The 27,998-nt window shown below is 45.9% G+C and overlaps 2 protein-coding genes across 7 annotated transcripts in view; one reads left to right on the forward strand and one right to left on the reverse strand.

Moving 5' to 3' along the window:
* Positions 1-593: 593 nt before the first annotated feature.
* The window catches only part of SH2D4A (SH2 domain containing 4A), a 71,107-nt gene continuing 43,702 nt past the window's right edge, over positions 594-27,998 (forward strand). For 4 of the 6 annotated variants that reach the window (XM_038559859.1, XM_038559862.1, XM_038559864.1 and 1 more), the window contains exons 1-4: positions 1,258-1,396; positions 6,255-6,634; positions 17,685-17,844; positions 19,511-19,682. In XM_038559859.1, the coding sequence (XP_038415787.1) occupies positions 6,454-6,634; positions 17,685-17,844; positions 19,511-19,682 (513 nt within the window). In that variant the 5' untranslated portion in view covers positions 1,258-1,396; positions 6,255-6,453. The other 2 variants (XM_038559860.1, XM_038559861.1) reach the window with 2 other exon arrangements.
* LOC119877061 (collagen alpha-2(I) chain-like) lies at positions 1,227-3,752 on the reverse strand. Its single transcript, XM_038559191.1, has 2 exons — positions 3,677-3,752; positions 1,227-1,933 (listed from the first exon to the last, which is right to left on the reverse strand). Exons 1-2 carry the CDS (start codon positions 3,750-3,752, stop codon positions 1,227-1,229), a joined length of 783 nt encoding a protein of 260 aa, XP_038415119.1.

A 27,998-nucleotide genomic window follows, 5' to 3' on the forward strand; every position in this document is an offset into this window, starting at 1 on the left:
CCAGAAGGGAAAACCGAAGTACAGACAGGTTAGTGGCCAAGTGGGAGTACTCTTATAAAGAAAGACTTATCAGCACATGAACTTGAGCGTCGGGGAAGGTCATCCGCTGCAACCAGTGTCCGTTGTAGGAAAATTTTACTGACTGATGAACCACCTGTTAGTTCTTCAACTGCTGGATCCATGAAATGGGAGGATTCATTTTCAGCTGGCCACAGCCGCTACCCAGGGGCAAGAGACAATCCAGCCAAATGCAGTCACAGGCCATTCATTTAATAAGCAGTGGGAACCAAAAGTAAACCAGAAATTCTCCCCTGATGCGATCCCTAGAATGGTTCCTAAATAGGTTCTCAAGGACTTCTCTCTGCCCCCAAGGCTCTTTCTAACTTTGAGTAACTTCTGAGGTCTAGAGAAGTTAGGAAGAAGAAAGTTTCACTTTTGAAGGAAGCCAATCAGACCCCTGAATGTATCAGGTGGGCTGTGGAGAGGACTAGAGAAGGCTCAGTGTTCTTGACTCCTCCCCACCATGCGCAGGGTGGGGTTCCCCAGAGCAGGCTATTTCTCCGCGCACATTCCCAACGCTCCTGCACAATGGAAAACGCCCTGCAACGTTTCTACTCGCTTCTGCCCAACTTTCCTGTACTCCGTCAGCTCCTCCCTTCCGGCACCACCCCAACCTGTTCTTGCTGCTATTCACAAGATTCCTTTACCTTCTTTCCTTTCTCCAGAGTTCTTTCATTTTTCCCTCCGTGTCTGTTGTTTGCAGCCTGCATCTTTCCAGCCTTTCGCCTCCTTGATTCTGCCCTACAAAGCTTTGTGGCCTGTGCTGACAAGTGCCCGAGTGTCTGATAAATGACTTTAATGTCAACAAACGGGGGCGGGGCGGGTAGAGTAAGCTCCGGGAGTCGGGAGGCGACCCGGGAGGTGAGCTGACTCGGCCTGCTGGGGCTGTCCGTGTGACCGAGGCCTCCCGCCTCCGCAGGCCCGGGCTTGCAGGAGCCCTTGAGCCCCGCGGCGGAGCAGGCCCGGGCCGCTGACACCACTGCGTCCCGCGGCCGAGAGGGCGCGGCGGCCTCGGCGGGCTGCAGGTGGGGGGCGGCGGCCTGGCCCCCACACGCGGCAGCTCGGGGCCGGGTGCCCGGGCTGGGGGGTCCCCTGGGGCAGCAGGCCGCGCCGACGCCTGGGCCTGGAGCGCGTCCAGGGGCCCGGGTGGGGCCGCGAGCACCCAGTCAGCCGCTGGGGCACGCGGGCCGCGGGTGGGGCAGCGCGGGCGGGCGGGCGCGCAGGGACACTGTTTGCACAAGCGAGGCCGAGGGTTTGAGCCGCCTTCCCTCCGTCTCGGCCCCGCTGGACGCCGCGTGGCCCGGGGCCACCTGCTGGGGAGCGCGGGCCCCGCCCGGTAGGTGCGGGGGGCGGCGGGGCCAGGGGGCAGAACGCGGGACCGTGCGGGTGGGGGCGCGGGAGGCGCCGGCCCCAGGGGGAAGGCGAGCACTTCTGGGGCACCGGGAGGGGCGCGGGCGCGTCACCAAGCCCAGGCGGCCGGCGGGGGTGGGCGAGCCGGGAGCGCCGGAGCACCCGCGGGGCCTGTGCCTGCCGTGGGTCCGGGCCTCCTCCGCGGCCCGGCACCGCGCTCCCGCCCCCGCCGACGAGCGCCCGCGCCCGCGCCCGCGCGGAACTCCGCCGCCCAGACCTTCCGGGACCGCGGGGCAGCCGGCTCCCCGGGGCCCGCCCGCAGGACGGCAGCCCAGCCTCGGTCCTCCCAGTCGGGTGGGCGCCCTGCCCGCCCCTGCCCGCTCTGGCCCTCGGGTTCGCGGGGGCACCGAGAGCCGCGCGCGCAGGTGCCAGTTTATAGGCTTCCTTAACGGTATCGTTCCCTTCCCAGGGCGCAGGGCGCAGGAGCAAGGGCACCTCTCTCTAATCTTAGTCTCCTCACCTCCTAAAAGGGTTTTTTGTTTGTTTGTTTAAGTAAACACGAGCACCCGCCTGAACTCAGAACAGGGAAATCAAGATTGCGCATGCCCTACCCGCAGAGCCAGCCAGGCCCCCGCCTGAGAGGCTTCGGATTGCGGACGGAATACTAACGACTTGGAGCTTTAGAAAGTGAATAAACACGTGGAAGTCCTATGCAGGCGTAGATTTGGCCCATGAGTGCAATTTCCTAGATAAATCTGTACAGTCGTTTCACATTTCTGAAGAATGGCACATATGTACAAAACTTACCAAATTGCTATCACCTCTGGTAAATCATTTTATCCTCAAAAATAGCCCTTTTGGGGCACCTGGGTGGCTCAGTGGTTGAGTCGGCCTTGGACTTAGGTCCTGATCCCCAATGAGTCCCTCATCCGGCTCCCCACAGGAAGCCTGCTTCTCCCTCTGCCTACGTGTCTCTCTCTCTGTCTCTGTCTCTCATGAATAAACAAATAAAATCTTTAGAAAAAAAATAGCCCTTTTGCAGATAAACTCTATTAAGTGAAGTTGAATAAGATAAATGAAAATCTGAAAATAGCCAGCCATTTTAAAAGAAGTACAATTCAAACTATATTCAAACTATATTCATTTTCTTAAAAGATTGTATTTATTTATTATTTATTTATTTATTTGAGAGCGAGAGAGGCAGTAGGGGGAGGAAAGGGGGGACAGGGACAGACTCCATGGTCAGTGCCAAGCCAAAGGCAGGACTCAATCCCACTACCCTGAGATCCTGACTTGAGCCAAACCAAGAATGGGATGTTTAACTGACTGAACCACACAGGTGCTCTAAATTATATTCTTACCATTAAAGTTTTACTGTCCATATTACATTACTGCTATAATTTAGGCTTTATCTACCTGCCCCCCCCCCCCAAGGTCTTAGAATCATGAGAAACACAATTTTTATTTTGTCGAACAGGGCTATGGATGATGTGAGAGTCAGGCCAAATGTATGTTATCCTGGAAAACAACTGATCCTATCACCCTTTAGAAATTTAGTTTTGGAATAAATAGCAGATTTGGGCTTGTTGCTTGTCATTTCCTTTTTTAAGTAAAGTGCTATATGAGAAGAAAACTGAGTTAGCTTAGCTTTTCTTTTTATTGGATCTTGAATAACTGGAAGTTTGCTGCTCTCAAGTGTGTTAGATGAGGAAAGTCATTCAAAGTTTGAATCAGTGTCAGTGGTTGTCCTTTCAGGGACTGAAAGTGGGAAAAACCCTGGTTAGTTTCCTCATTCCTGTTTCCTCTACCCTACCTCCACTTGTGTCTGTAACTTCACATAGACTATGACATAGTCTTCACATTACAAAGATGTATGGTGCAGTTCCTCATTTCACGAATGGGAAAACAAAGTAGTGAAATGACAGCTGAAGGGCACACAGCTCTTCAGAAGCTCATGCTGGGGTCCTTGCTAGGTGTTCTGTGATCACCCTGTGCTGAGTTTTCCTTCTGAAAGTGTAAGGGAGGAAGGAGTTAATTCACAGCCTTAGAATGGCATGAATATTATTCATCTGCCTGACTCCAAGGCAAGTGCTAGCTGAGTATCCACTGAGGACACAGGGAAGCCAGTGTCTTTCCTTCGAGATCCAGCAGTTAAGTTTAATGCTAAAAATCCATGTTTGCCAGAAAAGGCAAAACAAACTCAAATTAAAACTGTGAAAGAGCATGAGTGTCTCATGGAACTCTTCACACCTGTGAGAGGCTGTACCATTTGTGCAACTCCTGATGGCTGTGAGAGGGGAAACTGAGAACACGAAGTACCTGTGAATCAAGTCGGCAAACATGTACACATGGGCCACTGTAACATTTCCCTGCTTCCTTCCTTGGGGGAGGTCTTTTTCATACCTGACCTCCCCTCAGCTTATCTACAGTTACCTAGATGAGGCTTCTGCCCCTCAGAGGCATTGTGTGTCACGCACCTTCAAGTCAGCATTTACATTGCTGTAAGATCCTACTGTTCTTCATTCTGAAATTTCATACATGGTACCATATCCTGATGATATGCTGATTCTGAGCTTATAGAGAAACTCTGTTGTGCTATTGGAGGACAGTAGAGCCAACTTAGAGTCAGACTGCCCAGTTCTGCCACTCTCCATCTTCTTCATCTGTGAAAGGGCAGTAGGGATCCCCAGGGTAACTGTGAAAATATAATAAGTTAATACATTCAAGGTGCTTGAGGTAGTGGCTGGCACAGTGCGTGCAAGCTCTTATCGTTGGGAGTACTGCGGGCAGGGGAGAGGGGAACAATGTGAATTTGGCCCTTTCAGGGTTCCAGGTTTTAGGCCATGCTATCCCTGTTGCTAAGATTCACCGCATTCAAAATAGGGAACAAAACAGAACCTCAGGCCTCGCTGGGTTCTTCCTTTTCTACCATGTTTTATTTCTGTGAAAGTCAATCATCAGTCATGGGATGTGCCAATGTAAGGACACCTATTGGAACATCAAGGAGTACTTTTGTTTTTTACCACTTTGTCTCAGAGCCCTGGAGTCAAGTGTGCTGGGGAGCCAGACTCTTCCTGTTGTTCCTAGGAAGACAGAGCTCAGCCTCTGGCAAATTCTCCTTTAGTGTGGATTTTTTTTGGCCCTGCCCCTCCAGGAGCTTGTTGGAACCCAAAAGTCAAAAAAAAAATTACAGAATATCAATTCTTTGTGACAGACTTTGAGGGTCATCTTTCAAAGCAAGGGAACTTTGGAGGGACACAGCAGACCAAGTTAGAGTCAAACACTGCTTTTATTTGTTTTTAAATTTTTTCCCTTAAAAAAAATTTAGGTGGGGGCCAGGGGCAGAGGGAGAGAGAGGATCCTAAGTAGGCTCCACCTTCAGTGCATGACCCTGAGATCATGACCTGAGTAGAAACCAAGAGTCGGGCATTCAACCTCCTGAGACACTCAGGCTCCCCTAAAAGTTTTCTAATGCTGTGTTCCATTTGAGTTCCAGTAGTTTGAAAGCTGCAGGAGATTATAGGATGCAGTTAGCAAGAATAGTTCCAGCCTCAATAAAGGTCCCAGCTACACAATGAATAGGTAGTGAATTTAAGTATGTGCTGTGTATGCAAACATCCTGGGGTGTCCCATCTGTTGAACATGCTTGTGTAAATGAAGGAACAGCTTTGCAGGGAAGAAGAAGGAGAAGGGAAGCTACAGGGGAGCTCCCAGGGAGTCTGTGGGGATGACAAGGTGAAGGGCCGAAGAGGAGCCAAGGAGCGGGAGGGGGGGGGGGGGGGGGGGGGGGGGGGGTATGACTAAGTGATAGTCTGAAGCTTGTGAGCATTTGCACTTAGTTGGCGAGAGGAGGTATTTGAGAGGCATGGCTAGATGGTGAGATTATCTGAGGCATTGTGAGCACCAAATTCCCAGTCAACTTCTTTAAAACCGGTGATCCTGAAAAGTCGCAGTAAGTAAACTTCTTTGTGCATCTTATTATATTGAAAAAAATTAAAAGTCTTAAAAAAATCAACTAAGTAGAAATGCATAAGTTACATGAAACCTCAATGGAATCGTCCATCCCCACCCCCAACCACTGTGAGTGCACTTGTGAGTGCTGGAGCCTGTGGCTTCTTACCAAAGGAGCCTCTAAGAAACTCTTTAGTAAATCAGGAGCCTTTATTATGAACCTAGTTACCTCTTTATTCTCCCAGTTTTTCTGGTCCGTAAATTCAGATTTTAGTAAATTAGATATATGGGACAGATAAACTTAAAACCTGGTGACCTTCAAGAATATACAGGGATGTTTTCTCCTGCTCCTACACTGTTTTCATGGTTCAGGTGGGCTGTCTGGAGATTGCCTTGTCTGACTTTTATTTCTTCTTTTTCCTTCCTTGAACATGGCCCGGTTTTGGTTTGGTTTGGGGTACATAATTCTGTGAAATCTCAAAAACAGTATTTTCTTTTGAAATAAGTTGTTTAGAGAAAATCTTTTAATTTCTTCCTGTGCCTTTTTTTTTTTTTCTTTTATTCTTTTCTCAGCCATCCAGTTGGTGCTTAGGCTCTGAGGTAATAATATGTTTGCTTAGTTGGGAGAAGACCAAACCTCTGTTAATTTTTTTTGTTTCCCTGAGAGTGACCTGTAAAAAGTTAGGATTTGTTTTGTTTTTTGGATATACTATCTGGAAATTATGGGATACAGGTTACACAAACTCTTAACAAAGCATGCCTCGGCTTTTCTTCTCCTTTCACCTGAAATGAAAAGTGATACTGTATTTCCTCCAAGCTTGATTCATGAGCCTGCCCCTGCCTGGCGTCTGCACATTTGAACACTGCCTGTTTTTTCCTATTGCTCTCTGCAGGTTCCTGAACAGCTTTGTGGACGGTATCCGTGGTTCCAGGAGCCAGGGGCCAGCTCTCCGAGTCACCGTCTGGGTCACTAGGATTGCTGAGAGTCTGGGAAGGTGTGCGGGTGCCCTGGGTGCCAGCCCAGGGGAGGCCACCTGGAGGGCATTTTCAAGAACTTCTGCCACAGGTGTAAAAGACTCCCGACCTGCAGAGATGCTGAAGCAGATACTATCCGAAATGTACATAGATCCCGATCTGCTGGCAGAGCTCAGCGAAGAACAGAAACAGATCCTGTTCTTCAAGATGAGGGAGGAACAGATCCGCCGGTGGAAAGAAAGAGAAGTAGCAATGGAAAAAAAGGAGTCCCTGCCAGTGACATCCAGGCCGAAGAAAGGTGAGCTCACCGGGTCTCTCCCCTGGATGTGTTAGCACAGGGGCTCCCGCTTGCGTTACCAGTTCACGCCAGAAGCAAGCCAGGTGTGTGTTCCAGTTTGGTAGATGAACCCTACGTGTTGTTGAGATCCTAACAGGGCTATTTATCAACTTGAAGTTCATACTTAGGCACACAGAGCCATCCGTGCACAGCAATTATCATGTGCTTGGGTGGCTGTAAGCAGATCTCTTACTTGAAACCAGACTCACCTGGAGTACAAGTGAGTGTACAGTTTGTTTGGAGTGGGTCTTGAGGAAGGGCTTCTCTCCCATGTATTGTCACTGGTGCCAAGTATTCTACAACCAGCATAGAAAGGCATTGTATCAGCAGGTTTATAGCAATTAACATTTACATTTCTTAGACTTTAAGATAATTTTCTTTGCATTGTCTTTTTTAGGATAACTCCCTCTTAAAATGCAAATACTGCTGTTGAGGGAAAAAGTCATACTACACATTTAAAAAAAAAAAAGATTTCTTTATTTCTTCACGAGAGACACAGAGGCAGAGGCAGAGACACAGGCAGGGAGAGAAGCAGACTCCTTGTGGGGAGCCCAATGTGGAACTGGATCCTGGGACCCCAGGATCACGCCCTGGGCCGAAGGCCCCCCCCCCCCCCCAGGCGTCCCTCAGATACACTTCTTCCTGATGCAAGGAAACCCTGGTAGCTTGAGAGAGCCTTTTGAGACCATGAGGAAGGAGTTCTTGCCCATCTAACCATTAGGGGTTTCAAAGAGGGAGAAAATGAATGTGCGCTGGTGTAGACAGACTCAAAAAGGAAGTCAGTTTAGGGACCTTTATCTTACATTGCCTTTAATTAAAACCTTTCCCATTAAGCCTCTATAATGATGTGGAAATACATTTGAGTATCTTATTGATTATTGTGGTTATTATCAATAGCAATAGCTTTTTATTAAGGATGTGTTTCATCAGACACTTTTATGTATATTATGTCTCATCTTCACAAAATTTCTGCAAAGTTGATCTCATCTGTTTTATAGGTGGAGAGACTTAGAATCAGAGAAGTTAAGTAATATATGCAAAGTCACACCACCAGCAGATACCCAGGTTTACTGGATTTCACAGTATCCTGTATGATCCTAAATAGAATTTTTTTTTTAGTAAGTAACATGTCCAAGCTGAAGCATGACCCTTTTATATTTCTTAATTGGCTTCTACATCTCCTGCACCCCTGAGTCAGAGCTCATCGGATAGAGCTGGATGTCTTTGGGCACCGTTGTTCACCGCGAGGATGGCATACTGACATGTCGGATGACTTTGGGGCCAGGGAGAGGTGAAGGGCTGGTGCCCCTATTGTCGGTGGCCCAGACACTTTCTAAAACTGAGCTTCTCATGTTTGCTGAAGTGGTCTCAGCACCCAAGCAAACATGAGTGTGACTACTTAAGATAGTAATTTCATTTCCTTGCTTAAATTCTTTTTTTTTTTTTTTGCAGACTTTGAATCTACCTCTTAGAAAATCTATATTATTCTATTAAATGGCCATTGAAAAAGTACGTTAATATACACAGTGAACGTTCTATCAATATTTCATGCCAAAAGTTTGTTACTCCCTTAAATCTAACACTTGGAAAAATACATTTTGCACTAGATTAGTTCTCTCATGACTACAGAAAAAGAAAAGGTTTGAGATTCTTTCCTGACTTCCCCTAAAAGACAGTACTTCTCCATCTTTCTTCATGTTCTGCCTTTGAAGATAAAGCCACAGTTAGTACCAGGCAGTGTTATGGCTGGTGCTCCCCAGAGCTGTGTATCTGTGCTGTTGACCGAGGCCCTGGCTGTTGTTTGCTTAGATCTCACTGTGTGCCTCTGATCCTTTGAGGCTGGTGCTCATGGCCTCCCCCTGCCAACACCCCCTACACCCCTCCAACTCATACTGGGCTGACAGTGCTGCTTTTTTATTAGCAGTTCTGAGCCAGGCTCTGGAGATTGTCCTTTTCTTGGCTCTTTAAATATATCATACGCCCTCCCTCCCCGTCATTCCTTTGCACCAGCTTAGCTCATCACTTGGCAGTTCTTTCATTGTCATCTGGTCATTTTTTTTTTCTCTATATGGTCCACTCTGGTGAGTTTTCAGGGAGCATCACTAAAACATTTGCATATTGTGCACACCAGGAACCTTTAGCAGTCTATGGCTAAAGTAGAAAGGGCTGAAATGCAATTAAAAATATGGATTTTACTTAGTAATAGATGAGAAAATCATTTCAAAATGTAATGGGAAAATGTGATTCTTAGGTAGAGGATCATGGCCTCCTCGGCCTGTGGAGGACATAGAGCCGGAGGCCCCATTTGTGGCTGTTGAGGACGTGAAATGAGAATAGTCTGGATTGAGGCATGTGACAAGTGTAAACTACCAGATTTCAGAGACTTGATAGGAAGAATAATGTAAAATACCACATTAATAGTCTTATATTCATTTTATATTGACGTGATAATCTTTTGGATAATGTAAAATTTATTAAAATTAATTTCATCTATTTCTTTTGCTCTTGTAATGGGGCTACTGGAAAAGGTATAATTACAGATGTAGCTCACGTTTGGACAGCGCGGCTCTAGACGAGTGAAGTAGCACCGTCGAGCTGATGGTGTATCAGAGCTGAGCTCCGTGCTTAAATATATGATCTCATTAAATGATGACAGCCCAGCCTGAAGCTGACTTACTGCTCACGTGTTACAGAGGGAGGGGAGTGAGACTGGGACTCACTAGCTTGCCCAGGACAATGGCTGCTGGACCCTGAGCCAGACTTTCCCGAGTAGTGAGGTCACGAACTGGCTGCATGGCCAGCTTGCCTGGAGCTAAGACGTTACCCTTGTCTGCAGGTGCCTCATGCACATCTAACACGTGTGCTTGTGTCAGGGCCCTGCCTTGGTGCTGTGAGCTCTTTCTGGTAAAACAAACGGTAGAGGCCTTTCCTCAGCAGTGGGCTGCCTGGCACTGGTTTCATTGGGCCTTCAAGCGCTGGAAACCTAAGCGGTAGGCTGCCATCTGCTTGCCGTGGGCGGTGTGGGAGGGGCTGTATGGGACCTGGAAATGGACTTGCATCTGGGAGACTACCTTTGCTGCAGTCCCATTGCTACCCGGTGAACAAGGCCCCTGCTAGAGGGCCTTCCATTTTTCATGAAGTGGCCATAAACCACTGGTTTGTGCCACCTGCAATGGCAGCCCCTCCCTCCCCTTCACTTCCAAAGCTGAAGCCACTGTAGTGACCTCCCCTGAGGGACTCAGTGCTGATCTAGTAGACTCCACCCTCATCTGACTTTAGAGTTGCCTCTTTCGGTCTCTTTCTCGATGTCATGGGTTTCGTGCTCTCTCCATGATAGTTTCTTTTTTATCTCTGCCTGAGCCCTGAATGTCCATGTTCCCCCTAGGGGGCCTCACTCTGCACTGGTGGCTTGTGACCTGGAGGTGGGGTTGAGAGGCTCTTAGACTCCTTTGAAAATTTAGTGAGAGCTTCAATCAGGAAAATGCACATAAACCGCATTTTGAATATAGTTTCTAAATGTTCATTCTCCCTAAATCTTGTTCACAGATGCTGGGGTCCACAGACCCTAGGTTTTACCTTTTGTTTTTGTTTTTTGAGAGAGAGATGGTGAGTAGTGGCAGGGCGGTGAAGTGGGGGTGTGGTGGGGAGAGGGAGAGGGTGAGAGAGAATACCAAGCAAGCAGTATGCTCAGTATGAAACCGGACCTGGGATTGATCCTATAACTATGACCCTAGGTCATGACCCAAGCCAAAATCAAGAGTCAGATGCCCAAGGGACCAAGCCACCCAGGCACCCCCTGCTTCTACCTTTTAGGGTTAAACACCACCTATATGCCAGCAATGCTCAAACCCATACTGCCAAGCTCATCAGTGTCAGCTCAATCCTCCTCACTACTGCCAGGCCTCTCATTCTCTGTTAAAATCAGTGGCACTGCTTTTTCCCTTGTCACTGAAGCCAGAAACCTGGGAGCCACTCTGGTACTCTCCGATCTCAGCACACATCCAGTGACTGAACCCTATAGATTGTAGTTCATCTGTTCCATCCCCTAGCGCTTTTTTCCTACCAAAGTGCTGGCCCATTAGGATGTGCCAGATATAAGCATTATATTTACGCTATTTCATTTAAACCTCACAAGAATCTGTGTATGGTAAATGTTGTCACCTTTCTTCCTACAAAGAAGGAAACAAACAGGGAAGCCTGGGTGGCTTGGTGGTTGAGCATCTGCCTTCGGCTCAGGACGTGATCCCAGAGTCCCAGGATCGAGTCCCACATTGGGCTCCCCATAGGGAGCCTGCTTCTCTCTCTATGTCTCTGCCTCTCTGTGTATCTCTCATGAATAAATAAATAGAATATAAAAAAAGAGAAAGAAACAGAGAAAGTGATTTGTATGGGTCGCTGGTAGAGTTAGGATTTGAACTCAGGTCCAGATCTACTCCATGTCTGTTCTGAACCACTGGTTCTGGCCCTCACTCTGAGTGTGGTGGTTTCGCTCAGTTTATCTTGTTCTGTGGTGAGCACCCACGTGTGGATGATAACCCATCTCCCCTTCCCATTCACCTGCCTGAGTCCTGAGCTGGTCTCCTCTCCTGACTCAAGTTCTCACTTGTCTGTAGTGCCACCTGCTTTCCTGGGCTATAGCCCAAGCACATGCAGCTTCTCCAGCATCCTTTCTGCACATTGTCTCTAAAATAGGCATAAAAATTATTAGAAATTTTAAAGATGTACTTTAGTATTAGTAACTACAGGATTATGAACCCAGACTAACAAATCCTGCAACCAGTGGGGAAAGCAACAGTCCTCAGTCATTTTAGGAAGTCCCGAGGGGACTCTGCAAGCATGTAGGGCTGGGTCTCACCTTCTCCTGGCCCTTCTTCTCCTGCTCCTCAGGACCTGGAGGGCACGTGATGGTGGCTGGAGCTTGCCTGTCACAGCCCTGTCTGCATTTGTGTCCTGGCATCCTTTTTGCTCTCAGAAGTGTTCAGTTTGGACAATGCATTATAAGGCTGCCTTAGACACTGGTTCTGCAGTCCTGCAGACAGGTTTTGAATTCTGGTTCCAATTTCACTAGCTCTGTGATCTTGGGCAAGTTAAATACCCTCTCTGGGCCTCCACTTCCTTCTTGTAAGATGGGACTAGTAATAGCCTTGGGTGACACTCTGAATATTTAATGCCGACATGGTGTGGGCATCAGTCAGAGGGGATGTGGCTGTAGTACTGGAGTCCCGGCACTAATGTTTTGGTTTCTGTTTGTGGGGGTGGGGTCCCGAGAGGAGGGTCTGAGTGGGGGAGGCACATGAGAGGCTGCGAATTTAGGGAAGTGTATCATATTTGAACAACCTTGGTCCTGGTGGGTGCTGTGTCAGCCCCAGTGATAGTCTGTGTTTAATACATAAACTGGTCAGGAGGCCCCTAGTGTTGATGCTGTGGCTTCTGTTCACTCAGGTTTTGGTCTTCTGTGTGTAGGGACATGGTACATAATTCTCCTGTCTCTGTCTCTTGTCCTTGCCCGTCACTATGTTTGTCCTTCTGAGTTGGATCAGGTTGGAGTGGAGAGCAGCTGCTGACCCCCTGAATCACAGTCTTAGTTTGGGGAGAGCCCTGGGGGTTTTGCTGACCCACACCTGAGATGTGAACACCCACACTTCCAGTCTCTCCCTCCTGCACCCCTGCTGCGCCTGCCATGTGGGCAGAGATCGGGCAGAGATCGGACATGAAGATGGTGTGAGCACACACCAGTGGAAGACTGGAGTAAGCCTGGCCGTTCTCTTGCCAAGAATGTGTTGCCCCGTTTTTATGTGATGTTTTACAGCATTGCCTAGTTGGAGATTTTATATGGTGAATGGGGTGTGGATGAGAGTCTGTGCGGCGGTCCTTTGTGCTACCGTGCAGAGCAGGACTGATCCACCGATCTAGAAAAGTTGGTTTTAGAAGTTCTCAAGAAGCCCTAAGCTAGCAAATATGATGAGCACTGAAGGATGCAAACATGATTCAAGGAAGGACTGGCACAAACCTTATAATTAAATGGAAGTGCTATGAAAAGGTCCCTCCCTCACTGTTCCCTGATTAAAGAGTGCATCTAATTTCAAGGTGAAGTAGACAGAAAATCCAGACTGCAGTAAAATATAATAAGATGTACTACCTGCCCCTTTAGGATCTCTTAAGTTTATCCCTTTACCTTCAGGAAGTACCCTGGGGACAGAAATGTGGGTGTATGTATAGGAGTTTGCAGCTGTTGGCAGACAGGAGCTTTTCTCCTTGTCTTGTCAGCATCTGTTTCTTTACCTGTCCTCTGCACATTCATTCCCCTGGCCTCCTTGCTCTCTCCCCACCCCAAACCCCAAGTATCTTCTATTTATTTATTTAAATATCTTTTTTAAAGATTTTATTTATTTATTCATGAGACACAGAGAGAGAGAGAGAGAGAGAGAGAGAGAGAGAGAGGCAGAGACACAGTCAGAGGGAGAAGCAGGCTCCATGCAGGGAGCCTGATATGGGACTCCATCCAGGGTCTCCAAGATCACACCCTGGACTGAAGGTGGCGAAAAACCGCTGAGCCACAGAGTCTGCCCTGTTTCTTCTATTTAAAGAAATCTTTCAACCCTCCATACCCCTAAGCGATGCATTATCTCATCATAGGCTTTTGTCTCATAGGCCTGTAGTATAGTGCCTGGCACATAGCAGATGCTCAGTAAATATTTGTTGAATGAATAACTGAGTCCTCTTTTACTTCCTTGCTAATAAACTTCCCCAGAGCACGTCTTTACAACTTCTACCTTTTACCATCCTTTCTGTCCTGCGTTTGTAGCCTGTCTCCGCCTGTCTCCCTAGAGATACTCTCCAAGGTCAGGGACTGCCCACGACCTCCTCAAGGCTCTCCATCCCACTTTCTATGTCTCCCTTTTCCTCTCTTGGCTGCATGGCAGTGCATTCTCCCTAGGCAACTAGATTAGGTCGTGTTTAGTAATCAGAAATCTTTTTCTCTCTCTCTCTCTCTTTTAATCAGGATGTTCTTTTGCTTACCCTTTTTTTAAAAAATTATAATTTATTCATGAGAGACACAGAGAGAGGCAGAGACATAGGCACAGGGAGAAACAGGCTCCATGCAGGGAACCCGACATGGGACTTGATCCCGGGACTCCAGGATCACACCCTGGGCTGAAGGTGGTGCTAAACCACTGAGCCACCTGGGCTGCCCTTTTGCTTACATTTTGCCTCCTGAATGGAGTACATGCTCTTCCTAGGTTCTCACTAGGCTTCATTCCCTTTGCAATTACTTCTTCTGTGCCAGTGGCTTCCAACGATGATGGCTGTAAAGTAATTCCCAAATTCACACTGTCAGCTTAACGGTGTTTCTGAACTCCATAGTTTGGGTATCTACTGAAGCTCTCTGTGTAGATTATTTGTAAAGTTAAAAGTAATTTATTCTCCATTTCCAAAAACAGCTCAAACAAATTTATTTTCCTCATGTCACTGTTTCTGCTTATTACCCCACCATCCTCCCAGTTAGTAAGTCTCACAATGTTGACATTATCTTTGAGTCCTTCCTGATCCCTACTGACCTTTCCCTCATTCAGGCCCCTGGTACCTCACTCCTGGTCTTCACCCCGATCCCAAGTGTCCCCACTCAGCCACTGGACAAACACCTCCTACTTCCCAGATCCAGCCTCCATGCTGACGTGGTATGGTACTTCCTAGAACTCTTTGACCCTGGCACCATGTCACAGAGACAGCCATGGACTCTTCCCTGGCCACTTAATCAAGAACACGGAACTAATATTTTTGAGCTTTGATCATGTGACAGGCCCGGGAGGTGTGACTTACTGCTTCTGTTTTATCAGAGAGGGAGCTCAGGCTCAGTGAGAGAAGGTCACATAGCCATGGTCACATAAAGCCTTGTTAGAAACACTGGAATTTTAACACCACTTTCTGGCTTTATGCAGTGCGGGTCCTACGTTTAAATCATTTAGCCAGGTGTCTGGGACTTGTGCCATGTGGCCCTGTGCCCTGGGCTGGATCCTCCGCCCACGGCCAGGTGACATCTAAAGGTCTTTTCAGCTCTCCCTTAGACCCTGATCCCCTCTGGCCCTTCCGTGATTTCCTGCTCTGATCATCGATCATCTTTGTGTAGGTCACCAAACTGACACCTACTCTGTCTAAATTCTACATTCCTCCTCCAAAATGCAGTAGAAGAACTTCTTTTTTCTTCTGTGTGCTTCCAAATTGATTTCTCCATCTTGTGAGTCTTCACTGGACTTAAAGTCTGTTGCGGTTATAACGTATATCCTTCAATGGTCCTTCAAACTGATCGGTTCTTCTCCTTAAGCATTCCTGTGGTGGCATCCTTTCCCTCGCCCCTTCCCCAGGTTGTGTTACTTTTATAATTAATTAAGTGTTCGATTTCTGTCTCCATCTAGAACAAGTTCCCTGAGGAAGGGCTGGTCTGTCTCACTCATAAATGCTTACGCATGTCTACCTCAGTGCCTGGCATATAGTAGATATGCAATAAAATTCATTAAATAAATAATTTATTATTTATTTAATGAATAAATTCGCCTTGCTCTTTCTCTCACAGACTCTAGGTGACTTGCAGGAAAACAGCCACATCTGTTTGATCCCTGTATCGCCTGCAGCATTTAACTCATCTGCATTAAGCTCAGAGTTAGAAACTCAGTAAGTTTTTGGGCCTGAATGGGCCTCCCCCATCTTGGTACCAGACTGAGGGGACCAGAGCTCACACTCATTTTAGTATAATCACTTCTCCAGCCTCCTGTACGGTTTTAGGGAGCCGTGGGGAAGCCCTTGAAGCCCCCCACACTCTTTGCTCTCAGGTGACATTGAAGAGATCCTGAAGGTGAGGAACACTCAGAGCAGAGATTTACTGTCAGCGCCTTTCCATCAAGAGCCCTTGTTGCAGCATCCGGCTAAACCTGACAGTTCTCTTTTTCTTGCCTCCAAACAGTCATTTCTTTCTTCACCTTCACCGCCCTCCGACCATTCCCTTGCTTCTAAAATGTCAAGATTCTAGTCTTCTAGTCTTCTTTGGTGATCTTCTCTACTTTTAGTCGCAAAGTCCCCACCTCTGTTCACAGGCAATTCTGGGGTCTCACCCCACCTCACCCGCAGGGCAGCATCTTCCTACCCTGAGACTTATTCCCCCAGCCTGCAGCCTGCAGCACTCTCTGCAGAAGGTGTCCTGCTGTACTGAGCAAAACTGCAGGAATCTCTGGGTCCTTCCTCTCTGCCTTCCCTGGCCCTCTCCACCCTCCTTTCAGGGCATCTTTCTCCTGCTGTAAGAGTTACTTAGGTGAAAGTTGAGAGATGGACATAGTAAAAAATATTAGTTGCCCTGAGAGACTGTAATAGAGGGAGTTTTATGAGGTATAACAGTTTTCTAGAGTTAACAAATCATTTGGCATTTCCTCAAACGGAGCCACAGCCAGCCAGGGCCCATCCCCATGAGGGCACACTTGGGATCCATCTTCCCTTCATAGCTGGTGCCTCTTTCACTGTTTCTCCACTTGAGAGAACAGAGTGAGGTCAGCTTCCTTCTGAATGATACATTTGACTCCTCCTATAGCGAGGCTTCTGTCTTGCCTCCCTGATGCCCCAGTGTCCTATTTAGAATTTCATTGTACCATAGAGAGTCTTCATTGCACTGAGAAGGGTAGAAAGTGCCCAAATAAAGAGCATATCTGAGTTTGAGCAGCCTGCTTCTTGAATGTATCCTGAGGCCACAGTAGGAAGTAGGTCAACAATTCACTGGACAGTAGATGCTTTAATTGGAAACCTACTAGATATATGAAGATGAGACACAATCCTAGTGTGGATTTCTCACCTATAAGCCTAGCCTTGCCTGTGTCCATCAGGGGCCCTCTTACGCATACTCAATGCCACCGGCCAGTTTAGGGTCCTTATGGCCCAGGGATCTTGACTACAACATGGACCATAATGACTTTGGTAGGTCTGCTTGGGGGCTTTTAGATTTAGGGACGGCACCTCTTGGCCTCTCCTGGGTGTGCTCCCCATAGCCCAGGTTTCAGGGAGCATGACCTGTGTGGCCACATCTCAGGAGTCCAGGAACTAAAATGTAATACAACCCCTGAGACCAATTGTAAACAAAGGTCATTTAAGTAGCTTCACCAAGTATCACACTACCAGTAGTATTATCTTCTCACAAGCTGGTGTGAACCTCCAAGTAAACAATAGCAGGGTGACAGTAGCACTTAACCTCTCGTGAACTCCTATTATGTGGCAGGTACTGGAGGCAACAGCTGGCATGTATGGCCTGCCCGCTCCCCATGGCGGTCCTGCATTGTACACAGTCGTAATCCCATTTTGCAGACGTGGGAATTGAGGCTTAGGGAGATTAAATAATTTGTCCAAGTCACACAGCGAGTAAGTGGCAGGGCTAGGATTTAAACTAAAGCCAGTCTATTTCTAAAATGGAAGAACCAAACCTGGGAGCAGCTATGTACTTCTAAGGTTCCAGAAGATTCTCAGACCTTAGAGGTTCTGATATCTGATGTTAGCATATACAGTGCATGCCTTCTCACCATTTCGCCTTCTTTGGTTACAAAATGGGCACACTCAAAAACCATATTCATATTTTATTCATTTATTTTAAAGATTTTATTTATTTATTCATGAGACACACAGAGAGAGAGAGAGAGAGAGGCAGAGGAAGAAGCAGGCTCCCTGCAGAGAGCCCCATGCAGGACTCGATCCCAGGATCCTGGGGTCATGCCCTGAGCCCAAGGCAGACACTCAACTGCTGAACCACCCAGGTGCCCCCATATTCATATTTTAAAACAAACATTGCTACAGCTGCCACCCATGGCTCCCACCTCCATTGCTCCCTGGGAATGCTGCTTGTTCCCGAAGAGACTGGAAGTGCTTTGTCTCATCTAATATATTTTTTTTTCCTGAAAGACCCTAAATATTTTAACGATGGCAAACATAATAACCCATGACTAAAGATACTTGTCCAATCCAAATTTTGTTTTACTTGCAGAGAATGGCAAATCTGTTCATTGGAAACTGGGAGCCGATAAGGAAGTCTGGGTGTGGGTGATGGGTGAACACCATCTAGATAAACCCTACGATGTGCTCTGCAACGAAATCATTGCTGAGAGGGCCCAGCTGAAAGCAGAGCGGGAAGCGGAAGAGCTCAGGTACGAGATCTGTAAACCAGTGAGAGGCTGGCCACATATAAAATCATACAAAGGGGGGGGAAGGGAATAAAAATAAATAAAATAAAATCATACAAAGATTCCTCTTTTTCCCAGTATCTGCAGGGTGAGTAGATTGGGGCCTGAGAGTCACAAAAGTAACTTTAAATCCCTCTGGCAAGTTTCTTTATACTTTTCATGGTTCCCTTCATTCCCACAATGTGATCACATTAACCATTTTACCTCCTCACTTGTCATCCCAGTTTTGATCTGGATGTGGTTCCCCCATGATCAACTGGCTTCACTAGAATCATGCTGGAGCACCGCAGGCTGGCACAGCTGAGCATCGGAATATAAGTGAGAGGTGCAACATTGTTCAAGCTTTGGGCCTTCAAACAAGATTGGTTAGAGAGGGCAGGCCTCTGGGTGCTTACATGTGCCAGGTGGTAGGGATTCAAAGGTGAACGACAAGCTACCAGTCTAGGAGAAGAAACAGGCCAGTACACGATTAACTTCAGTCAGGACGGGCTGTGATTCATGCTACAACTAAGTTATAAACAGAGCATTAACTGAGCCCATTATTCCAAACCACAATAGAAGTGAAATCTGAATTGAACCTTGAAAGATAAGTAGAGTTTTCCAGCCGCAGAATGTCAGGAAGGAGATGGCAGGGAGAGGACATGATGAAGACCCCTAGTTTTGAATGTGTATGGTTCTTTGAGTGACAATGAGTTCTTCCAAGTGTTTGGGGGTATACATGAGCAAGTAGCAGGAGACAGAGGGCTGTGCTCTGAAGTGCCTTGGAAGCCAGATTTAGGACTTTGGACCTTATTCTGTGGACGGTGGAGGTGTTTGAATAAGGGAGTGACGTGATCAATCAGAGATATAGGATAACTCAGCTGGTAGTGGTGAGGCAGATGATAGATCTATCCCCTCTGCTAGGGGCCAAGGTGGCTTCTGTGAAGCCTCTTATCCCTTGAGTATTGACAGCCCTATCTGAGCTTATGAGATAGACAGCAGACATATGGACCTCAGTTCAGGTCCCGAGGGCTAGTGATGCTGCCCATCAATTCCTATAACTAAAACTATAAATGGGCATACAGAGATAAAGTAGTTATGTGCTGCTCATCATAGGAAGGCAGGGTGCTCTAGCAGACTAGCTTCTGAACAGAAGTTGGGCAGACCTGGGTTCAAATCCTGGCTGTGCCACTATGTGGTCTTGGATAAATAATACAATTATTTTGAGCCTCTTGCAATCAAGCAAGGATAACACAACCCCTTCCTTATAGGGTTATTATGAGGATTAATTAATGCATTTTCTTTTTTAAAGGTTTTGTTTATTTATTAGAGAGAGCACTCACGCAAGCAGGAGGAGGGAGAGAGACAAGCAGACACTGCACTGAGCACGGAGCCCAAAGCAGGTCTTGATCTCATGACTCTGAGGTCATGACCTGAGTCAGAATCAAGAGTCAGACACTTAACCAATTGAGCCACCAGGTGCTCCTAAATTAATGTCTTTAAATACTAGCAAAGGGCTTAACATATTATAAGCACTTAGTAAATGGTAGCTGTTAGTGTTTTTCACATAATTTGAATGTAGGCATCTGCTTTGGAAAAGCTGTCTGTGTTGGAGAATGTTTTTTATAATTCCACATTTGTTTCTCTTCAGAAAAACTCAGTCCAAAGAATTTGCCAATAGCTTGAAAATGAAATCACAATATTATGATCTGCAAGCACCAGATACCCAGGAGACTCACAGTATCTGTAAGAAAGCTGCAGAAGAAGAGGAGCTGGGGAAAGGCTCTCGACCATCACCATCCCTTGAAGAAGAGAAAATCCCAGTGAGTCTTTCATATGTGTAAACATGAGAATTTCATAACCAGAGGAGTTAGAGATATTGGGACACTGAGATGAATGTAGCTGAACAACAGGATCTCAAACGTTTCTTGGAAGAATCCCTCCCAACTTGAAGGTCCTGGTGTTCATTTCATTTTGGGGAATTTGGCTCACCTGCTACTTCACACCCCCTTTTTTCATGAGACTGAAGGCATAAAGAAAGAACTCCAGGAATAAAGTTTTACATTTTAAGATATTTTCAGGGTTTATTTTTCCCTGATATATTGTCTTCTATAACAGAGGTGGGCAACTTTTTTGTATGTGTGAAGGGACAGATGGTAAATACTTGAGGCTTCGTAGACCATACGGTCTGTCACAACTACCCAAGTGAATAGGTGAGGCTCTGTTGTGGTAAAACCTTACTCACCAAGACAGGGCCAGGTTGGCACCCAGGCTAACTGACCCCAGGCCCAGGACGCTGACATTTTTGTGATGTTTGGCTTCACAGACCTTGCCTGTGACTGTGGGGACCATTATTTCCTCAACACAATAGAACTTTACAATCAGAGTTGGTGTGAATTCTCTTGTGTGTCAGTTGGTTTAAAGAGCTCAGACATCATTTGCTGCTTAGATTATAGTTTGGAAGAACAATAAAACTATATTAATGAAGTACCTTCTTCTGCCAGGAATTTAATTAAACTAAGAATTCACAGGGGATTTGTAGTTTGACTTGCATTCAGGTCCCCAGCTCCATGACACTAGGCGCGTGGCTCTTGACCTCCATGAGGCTCTCAGACAGGGCTACAGTCATCTGTTCTTCCTACTTCATGGGCATATTATGTGGCAAGGCACACTGCTGAATGTCTCATTTAATTCTCTCAATGACCTTTTTTTCCTAGGGACTGTATTTGTCCATTTTATAGGTAAGAAAACAGGATTAGAGATGCCCAAGGTCTCATAGTTGACTGAACTGGGATTCAAACAGAGGTCTGCAGGACCACTAGGTCATTCCTTAACTATTGCATTTGATTGTCTTTTTAAATGAGGAATGTGAAGAGGCTTTATAAAGGGCTGCAAATATGAGGCTCGAAATATGTAGGGGCATAAAATTCTAAAATTTGGTTTATATCCCAGGGTCAGAACTGGGTCCTTTCCTCACATCTGCTGCTTTGTACTCCACACTTAATACCAAATTCCCTCCTTTTCTAGCACCCCTAAAATGAGAAACAAAACAGCAAGATCAAAAAACCTCCTTCAAAAGCATCGAGTATCCATGCTTATCCTTGTGCTTGAATTATAGTATTTCCATAGAAAAAAAAATGTTTTCAAAAGCAGGACAAAAGATTAAAGTAGAAGTTAAAGTAAATACCATGGCTATTATTTTGCTATATCATCAATATTACAGGGATTGTATTTTATGCACATGCATATGTGTGTAATAAACCCACAGTGAGAGGAGACAATCTCAAGATTGACAGATTTACTCATTCATTTAAAAAGTACCCATTACATGCTTGGCACTGAGATTGTAGTGTAGGAGTAAGAATGGAATCACTGCTGAATGAACTTTGTAGTTGAGAGAACAGAGAGAGACTTCATATAACATGTCATTTCAAAAGATAGTAAGTGATCTCCATAAAAGGATATGTTTCTGTGCACCCCCCCTCACACTAGAACTTGAACAACAGTGGGGACTGTGGAGGGGTTTTGCGGAGGACATGGAGCTGGAGATGGTGGCAGAGGATGACTGGGCTGGCGGTTCCAGTGAAGGGACAGCATGGACAAAGGCAGTGTAGCCAGGAGGACAGGGAGCTGAGGAGAACCCAAGGGAGGCTGGAGTACAGAAGGGACAGAGGAGCCATGTGGATGAGTGGGAGGCTAGGCAAGGCCACACAGGACAGGCTCTCAGGGACAACTTTGTGTTTTGACCCCTGTTTTCAAGAACCATTGATATTGTCAGAGATTTTTGAGCAAGGGTTTGACTGGATCAGATTTATATTTTGAAATTTTATAATTTGAATGGATCATTTGTGGGTCAGAGTAGGTAGAGGGGCAAGCTTTCCAGTATAAGCCATGTTTCTAGGCTTAGATGCCTGGGATAATGGGGTTGTTATCAGCATAAACAGGAACATCTGGAGGAGAAGCCAGTTTTATTTTTTTATTTTTATATTTTTTAATTAGAGTTCAATTTGCCAACATATAGCATAACACCCAGTGCTCATCCCATCAAGTGCCCACCTCAGTGCCCGTCACCCAGTCACCCCCACCCCCTGCCCACCTCCCTTTCCACCACCCCTGGTTCGTTTCCCAGAGTTAGGAGTCTCTCATGTTCTGTCTCCCTTTCTGATATTTCCCACTTATTTTTTCTCCTTTCCCCTTTATTCCCTTTCACTATTTTTTATATTCCCCAAATGAATGAGACCATATAATGTTTGTCCTTCTCCTATTGACTTATTTCACTCAGCATAATACCCTCCAGTTCCATCCACGTCGAAGCAAATGGTGGTTATTTGAAGTTTCTAATGGCTGAGTAATATTCCATTGTATACATAGACCACAGGGAGAAGCCAGTTTTAGAGAAGAGATATCAAGGATTTTGCATGCCACTTGAAGTGTGGCAGTAGTATAAGTTGATTTTATTCATAATAATATAGTGCATACAATTTGACTTAGAGTTGCAAAACTTTCTCTCATATAGTTATTTCATTTCACAATACTCCTGTGAGGTAGACAATGCAAGTATTTCTTTTGTACAGATGAAGAGACTAATGCTCAAAGAGATAAGTGGCTTGCCCAAAATTCAGTTAGAAAGCTCTCGTTTTTGTTTATCTACTTTAATTCTTATCACAACCTTGGTGTATTTAAAACAGAATTCATCATACTCCCCAGATCTGCACCTTTAGACAAGAACTCTGGTGAGAAACCAAGACTAGGGCTTTGGGAGTCATCCATTATGTTTACAAATGCAATTCAGGCAAGCCTGTAAAGAGTTCTACATTTAATCCATAATTTATTTTAACTATAATATTTAGAAGGGTATTGTCATGTCTTTAAACGCCATGGTCTACACATGGCCTAAAATTTATTATAAAGAGAAAAATTGTCAAACAGGTTTTATTGAAGTTAGTGATCATGAAGCTTGCCTGGATAACTGTGGACAGGTTTAAAGAGCAATGAGTCTTCCAGAATTATGAACAGGATTCACGGAAAAACAACTATAGATTTACCAATGTAAAATGGCCTTGTTAGATTTGTAATAAATTTCCACATGACAGATCATCACCAGAGGACTCCAGACCTGAATGTGAAAGCACCCCTTACTGGTCTCATCCAAACTCTCTGAAGGGCTGCGGAGAACTGGAGAATGTTAAATTCTACCCAAATATTGATGTGCATCCAGAAACGTAGAAGCCTCTAGTGTGGAGTCATTTAGTTGTGGAAAGTAGTTCTTGTGGCCAATGGTGGCCCATTGTATTTGTGCCGAGGCATAAGGGTACACTGTATTTCTGCATTTGTGTCAGGCAGTGTTTTCCAGCTCTGCTCTGATTATCTTATGAAAGGGTCAAGTCAAACAGAGTTAGGGACCCCTCTGGGCCTGTGTGGGACTTGAGGTAAATTCAATAGTTACTAGTTACTCCTTCACTGTCCTCCTTGTTTACCCAGAAATATTTTGAGCAAGATAAAATCAGCCTGAATGAATGCTATGGCTAGCTTCAATGGGAGAAAACAGTACATCTTAGGAGCATAGCCAGGAGCCTGGGAAATTATTTGGTGAAGCAGGCAGCTTGGCCTTTGTGCTAGTAATTGGGGGGATAGTGGTTGAGGTGAGGAATCTGGCATTTAAAATGTGTGTAGCCCTGTACAGCTGTCAAAAGACTTAGATTTGCGGGAATCCCTGGGTGGCTCAGTGGTCTAGTGCCTGCCTTCTGCCCAGGGCGTGGTCCTGGAGACCCGGGATCGAGTCCTGCATCGAGCTGCCTGCATGGAGCCTGCTTCTCCCTCTGCCTGTGTCTCTGCCTCTCTTTCTCTCTCTTTGTGTCTCTCATGAATAAATAGATTTTTTAAAAAAAGACTTTGCCATTTCACTTCCTCCTCACAGCAGAGATATGAAACAGGTTCTTGTTCTCTGAGTGAACGGTTCAAGGGCAATGGTTTCCACAAAGCCTGATTAGAGGTGGAGCTGGGCCAGAAAGCAGGTCCTTTCCTTGGGGGCCATCTCATTGTGTCCCGGGGGGGTATTCACATCTGTATCTTAAGAATCACACTGTTAGCGATTGGGGTTTCTTCCCCTAATGCAGGAATGTGTTAGGCCCAGAAGAACTTTTCCTGTAAGAGAGCATGGAGGAAGGCGAAGAGGAAGGACTGGGGAAATAGTGGAGAAACAGACACGGTTCAGTGGAACTGCCCGGAAACAGTCTGATTCTGGGTGGAGGTGCTTCTCAGAGCTCAGGGCCCTGCCGTGACGCTCCCATCACGCTGTCTCCCAAGTCTTCGGGGCCAGCACTGATCCGTGTGGCGGTGTCTATCACTAGGCCACTTTGCCAGCTAGGCAGATCTCTGGACCTTCTGGAGCTTCTGTTTTCTCAACCAGAAAAACTGGGAATTAAAAATACCCGCCATGTTTATCTCATGATTTTTTTGTAAAAATCACTTGAGACAGTATATCTGGGAATGCTTGAAAAACTGCAAATCCCACTACAAACCCAAGGGGTTGGTTCAGCTACAAATTCTCAAAGCCTCTCATCCTCTGCATGAGAGTGTCCTGCAGGCAGGCTGCACAGGTGAAGGCCTTACTCGGTCTGGCTGGCTGGATGGAACCAGTGCTTCTCTGAGCAGATATTTATCAAAGGTTCCCAGTACATGTAGTGACAGGTATTATGGAGCCTCAAAGGAGGCACAGACAAGGTATTTATCTTTCAGGAGCTAGGAGAAAGATCAGAAGTACTCAGTATTCAGTGAGGCAGGACAGAATCAAGTTCCAGCAGGGGACTGGCCAGGGGTTGACTGGTTTGTGGAAGGCAGGGATTGGGGTAGGCCTGAGCCTGAGGGAAATGCAAAGTGTCTATGTGATAAGGAAAGCATCGTGTGTGGGGATGCTGTGAGGAGAGCAGCCCGACTGGGAGAAAGTACCCTGGCTGGGATGGGGAGGGTGCTCTGGAGGTGCTGAGAGGCCACATGATGGGATGGGAGCCACATTTGTCTCGTGTATGTTTTCTATTGCTGCAAATTACTGTGAACAGAATGGCTTGAAATAATACGTATCTGTTATCTGACAGCTCTTTTGGTCAGAATTCTCATGTGGCATAGCTAGGTCCTCTATTTGAGGTGTCAGAAGGCAGAAATCAAGATTTTGGCTGGAAAAGAATCCCTTTCACACTTACTGAGTTTGTGGGCCATCAGAGTGAGCTTGGAGATGGGATGCTTGCTGAGATGATTCCACATAAGTTTTCCAGGCTCTAAACGTTCACAATCTGAAACAATACCCATTAGCATGACTTGAAGTCAAATATTTTTATCTTTAAAAAATTTATTTGTTTTTATTTTAAAAAAAACTTTTAAAAAAGATTTTAACTTATTTGAGTGAGAGAGTGTGTGTATGTGAGTAAGCAGGGGAAGGGACAGAGGGAGAAGCAGAGCCCCTGCTGAGCAGGGAGCCAGACTTGGGGCTCGATCCCAGGACCCTGAGATCATGACCTGAGCTGAAGGCAGATGCTTAACCTATGGAGCCACCCAGGCGCCCCTCAAATATTTTTTATATCACTACAGCTGTAAAGGAGGGTTTCCATACAGTTTCAATAGATAAGCCTCAGCATGAGGTCTGGACTTTCATATTCAAGTAACATTTAGGCAAATATGTGAAGTTCAAGACCAGTAGGACAAGGCTGAGGTTAACCCAATCTCATTCCTGGCAATAAAGTACACATTTTGTCTTTCCCAGTCAATTGGCAATCCTCTTCTGAGCTATTCTCCACAGCTGTTCACCCCAGACTCAAAAGCGTATCTTTTGGCCCACCTGTGAAATAGCTAAGCTTCTCACATACAAAAAAGTATAGAGTTGCACCTTTCCCTCTATGGAACTGTTGCAGGAATTCTGTGTCTTCAGTGCCTGTGGTTCTTGGTCATGCCTCTTCGAAGAATGAAGAGGTAGACCAGACGAAGAGTGGTGGGCAGCAAAGCAAAGTTTTATTGAATATAAAGCTCCCTGAGAAGGAGGGGACCCGAGAAGGTTGCCATTGGAGTGTTTAAGTTTGGGAGTTTTTATGAGCTCTTTTGCAGAACTTTCCTAAGCAATCTGGGTGTGCTGAGTCGTGTTGTCAGGGCTTGGTCGTGTATCTGTCTACCTATTAGGTTAGTATCCACGTGTGGGTGGTCGTTTGTGCTGACATCTGGGGCTTATGTCTTAACTGCCCCCTGCCTGTGATGGTGACAAATGCTTTGTGGTTACTTGTCTTTTTTTAGGACATTTAGCAAAGTCACTTCTGCAAAGGCTGCAAAACACAATGTCAGTGTGGTCCTGTCTAAGCTGTACAACAGGATATCAGTGCTGTTTTGTCTCAGCTGGCCCAACTCCATATCTTCTCGTTGGGCCTGGCCCTGACTACCTAACTGTCCAATCACTCATGATAGAATCAGGAGTGAGGTTTACCTTTGGATTATTTTATACCATTATAATAATGATTCATTTGTATATCTTCATTAGCAGATGGATTCATCCAAAGAGATCTCTTATAGAATAATGAAAGATTTGCCCCAAGTATAAGGGTAAAGAAATTGTTTCAACACTTTGAGCAGTGAGAAACAAATTTGGGGGTTTTGAGAAGAGTTGTTTCATCCCCACTTCAGGGCTTAGAATACTTGGATCAGAACAGTTTTCTACACATTCAGGATAATCTTTATGAAAAATATTTTTTTGAAATAGTATACTTATGTTGATTTAACATGTTCATTTTAACAAATAGATAGCCAAAGGTAAGACTGCCCGATTAAGTGCCACATACTGTGAAACCGTACCACTGACATGGGGAAGACCTCTTGTCTGGGTGGAGGCTTCAGCCCTCAGAGGTGGCTGTGGGGCTCTGGGCAGTACCCCGTAAGGAATCCATTCCTCCAAAGAAACTCCTTTGTTTCTTTACAAAGGAAACTGAGGACATGTATAAACATGATGTTTGCCCCATATCATCTGATGCAAGCAGCAAGTTCTTCAGTGGTATGCTCTTTTTATCATGAGCCCAGCCTTCGTCCTGTTCATTTTTCAGATGAATAGTTGGAGACCAGGGAGGCTCCATGGTTTGTGCAGTCTGAGATGAGGCTGAGATGATGACTGGATTAGAGCTGAGTGTGTATGGTTCTTATTCTGAAAAGCTATTGCCTCCTACAAAATACCTGCCCTGTCCTTATTTTTGGCAGTGGTGATAGTGCTTGGGAAACTCAGAAATGATGCCCTGATTGATATTTAGTGAGAATGTCATGGTTCTCAGTGGATCATGGTTGGACACTTAGTGTTCCCGGGAGCCTGTCCCTGAACTGGAGGTGATGGTGAATATCGGGATCTGGCTGTCTGTCACCCAGCCAGGCTCTGAGACAGGCAGGTTGGGAGGCAGACACCGTTCCCAGGCCAAGGCAAGTGTAAGGGGAAGTTAACAGGAGCCAGAGAAGGTGACAGATGATGCACTGTGCGGGACTTTCCATTCCAGGGGTTTCAGGTATAACTAGAAGTACCCTGAAGTGGAGTGGAGATCTCAAGGACCCTGGATATGGACAGCCTTCTCGATGCACTCGTTTTCCCCATTCTTAATGTAAGAGAATTTGGAGGAGAACAGAACAGTTCTCAGTGTGATCCAGAAGCTGGCAGATTATGCTAATTCAAAGATAAGCCCCTTTGTGTTTCTGTGTTTATATGTAATTTGTAGGCTGGGAACTCATTAATCAGTAGACTGACCATTCTTGTCCTAAGGGGACCTTGAGTAAAACTGTATCTGCTCACTTGTAGATTTTATCTCCAGAGAATTACTTGTTATTTTTGTAGAAATGGCCTTCAGAGTGGACCATACTGCAAAATAGAAGATTAAAAAAATTAGAACACAAACATCTGGGATTCAAAGCATTCCTTTAAAAAAAAAAAGACCTTGAAGCTCATAGATTAAAATGCCTTTAACAAGATTCCTCCTCTTCTTATCTTTAAAGAAGTAGAGTTTGTGATGACACCTCTCCCCTCTCTACCACTGCTTTGCACTCATGCACAGGGCTGATAGGTTTTTAAATCTGGCATTTTACTATAACAAAATGAAAACAAAAACATGCTACTAAAATGTACATTCTTA

The sequence above is a fragment of the Canis lupus genome, chromosome 16 (assembly GCF_011100685.1).
Source record: "Canis lupus familiaris isolate Mischka breed German Shepherd chromosome 16, alternate assembly UU_Cfam_GSD_1.0, whole genome shotgun sequence".
Taxonomy (NCBI): domain Eukaryota; kingdom Metazoa; phylum Chordata; class Mammalia; order Carnivora; family Canidae; genus Canis; species Canis lupus.

What these genes read in the sequence shown, in the direction of transcription:
- LOC119877061 (XM_038559191.1), bottom strand. Translation starts at nt 3,752, where the DNA reads ATGTTTGCCGACTTGATTCACAGGTACTTCGTGTTCTCAGTTTCCCCT. An exon ending in CATCAGGAGTTGCACAAATG is followed by an intron (nt 1,934 to 3,676) that starts GTACAGCCTCTC and finishes AAACCCTTTTAG; the next exon opens with GAGGTGAGGAGACTAAGATT.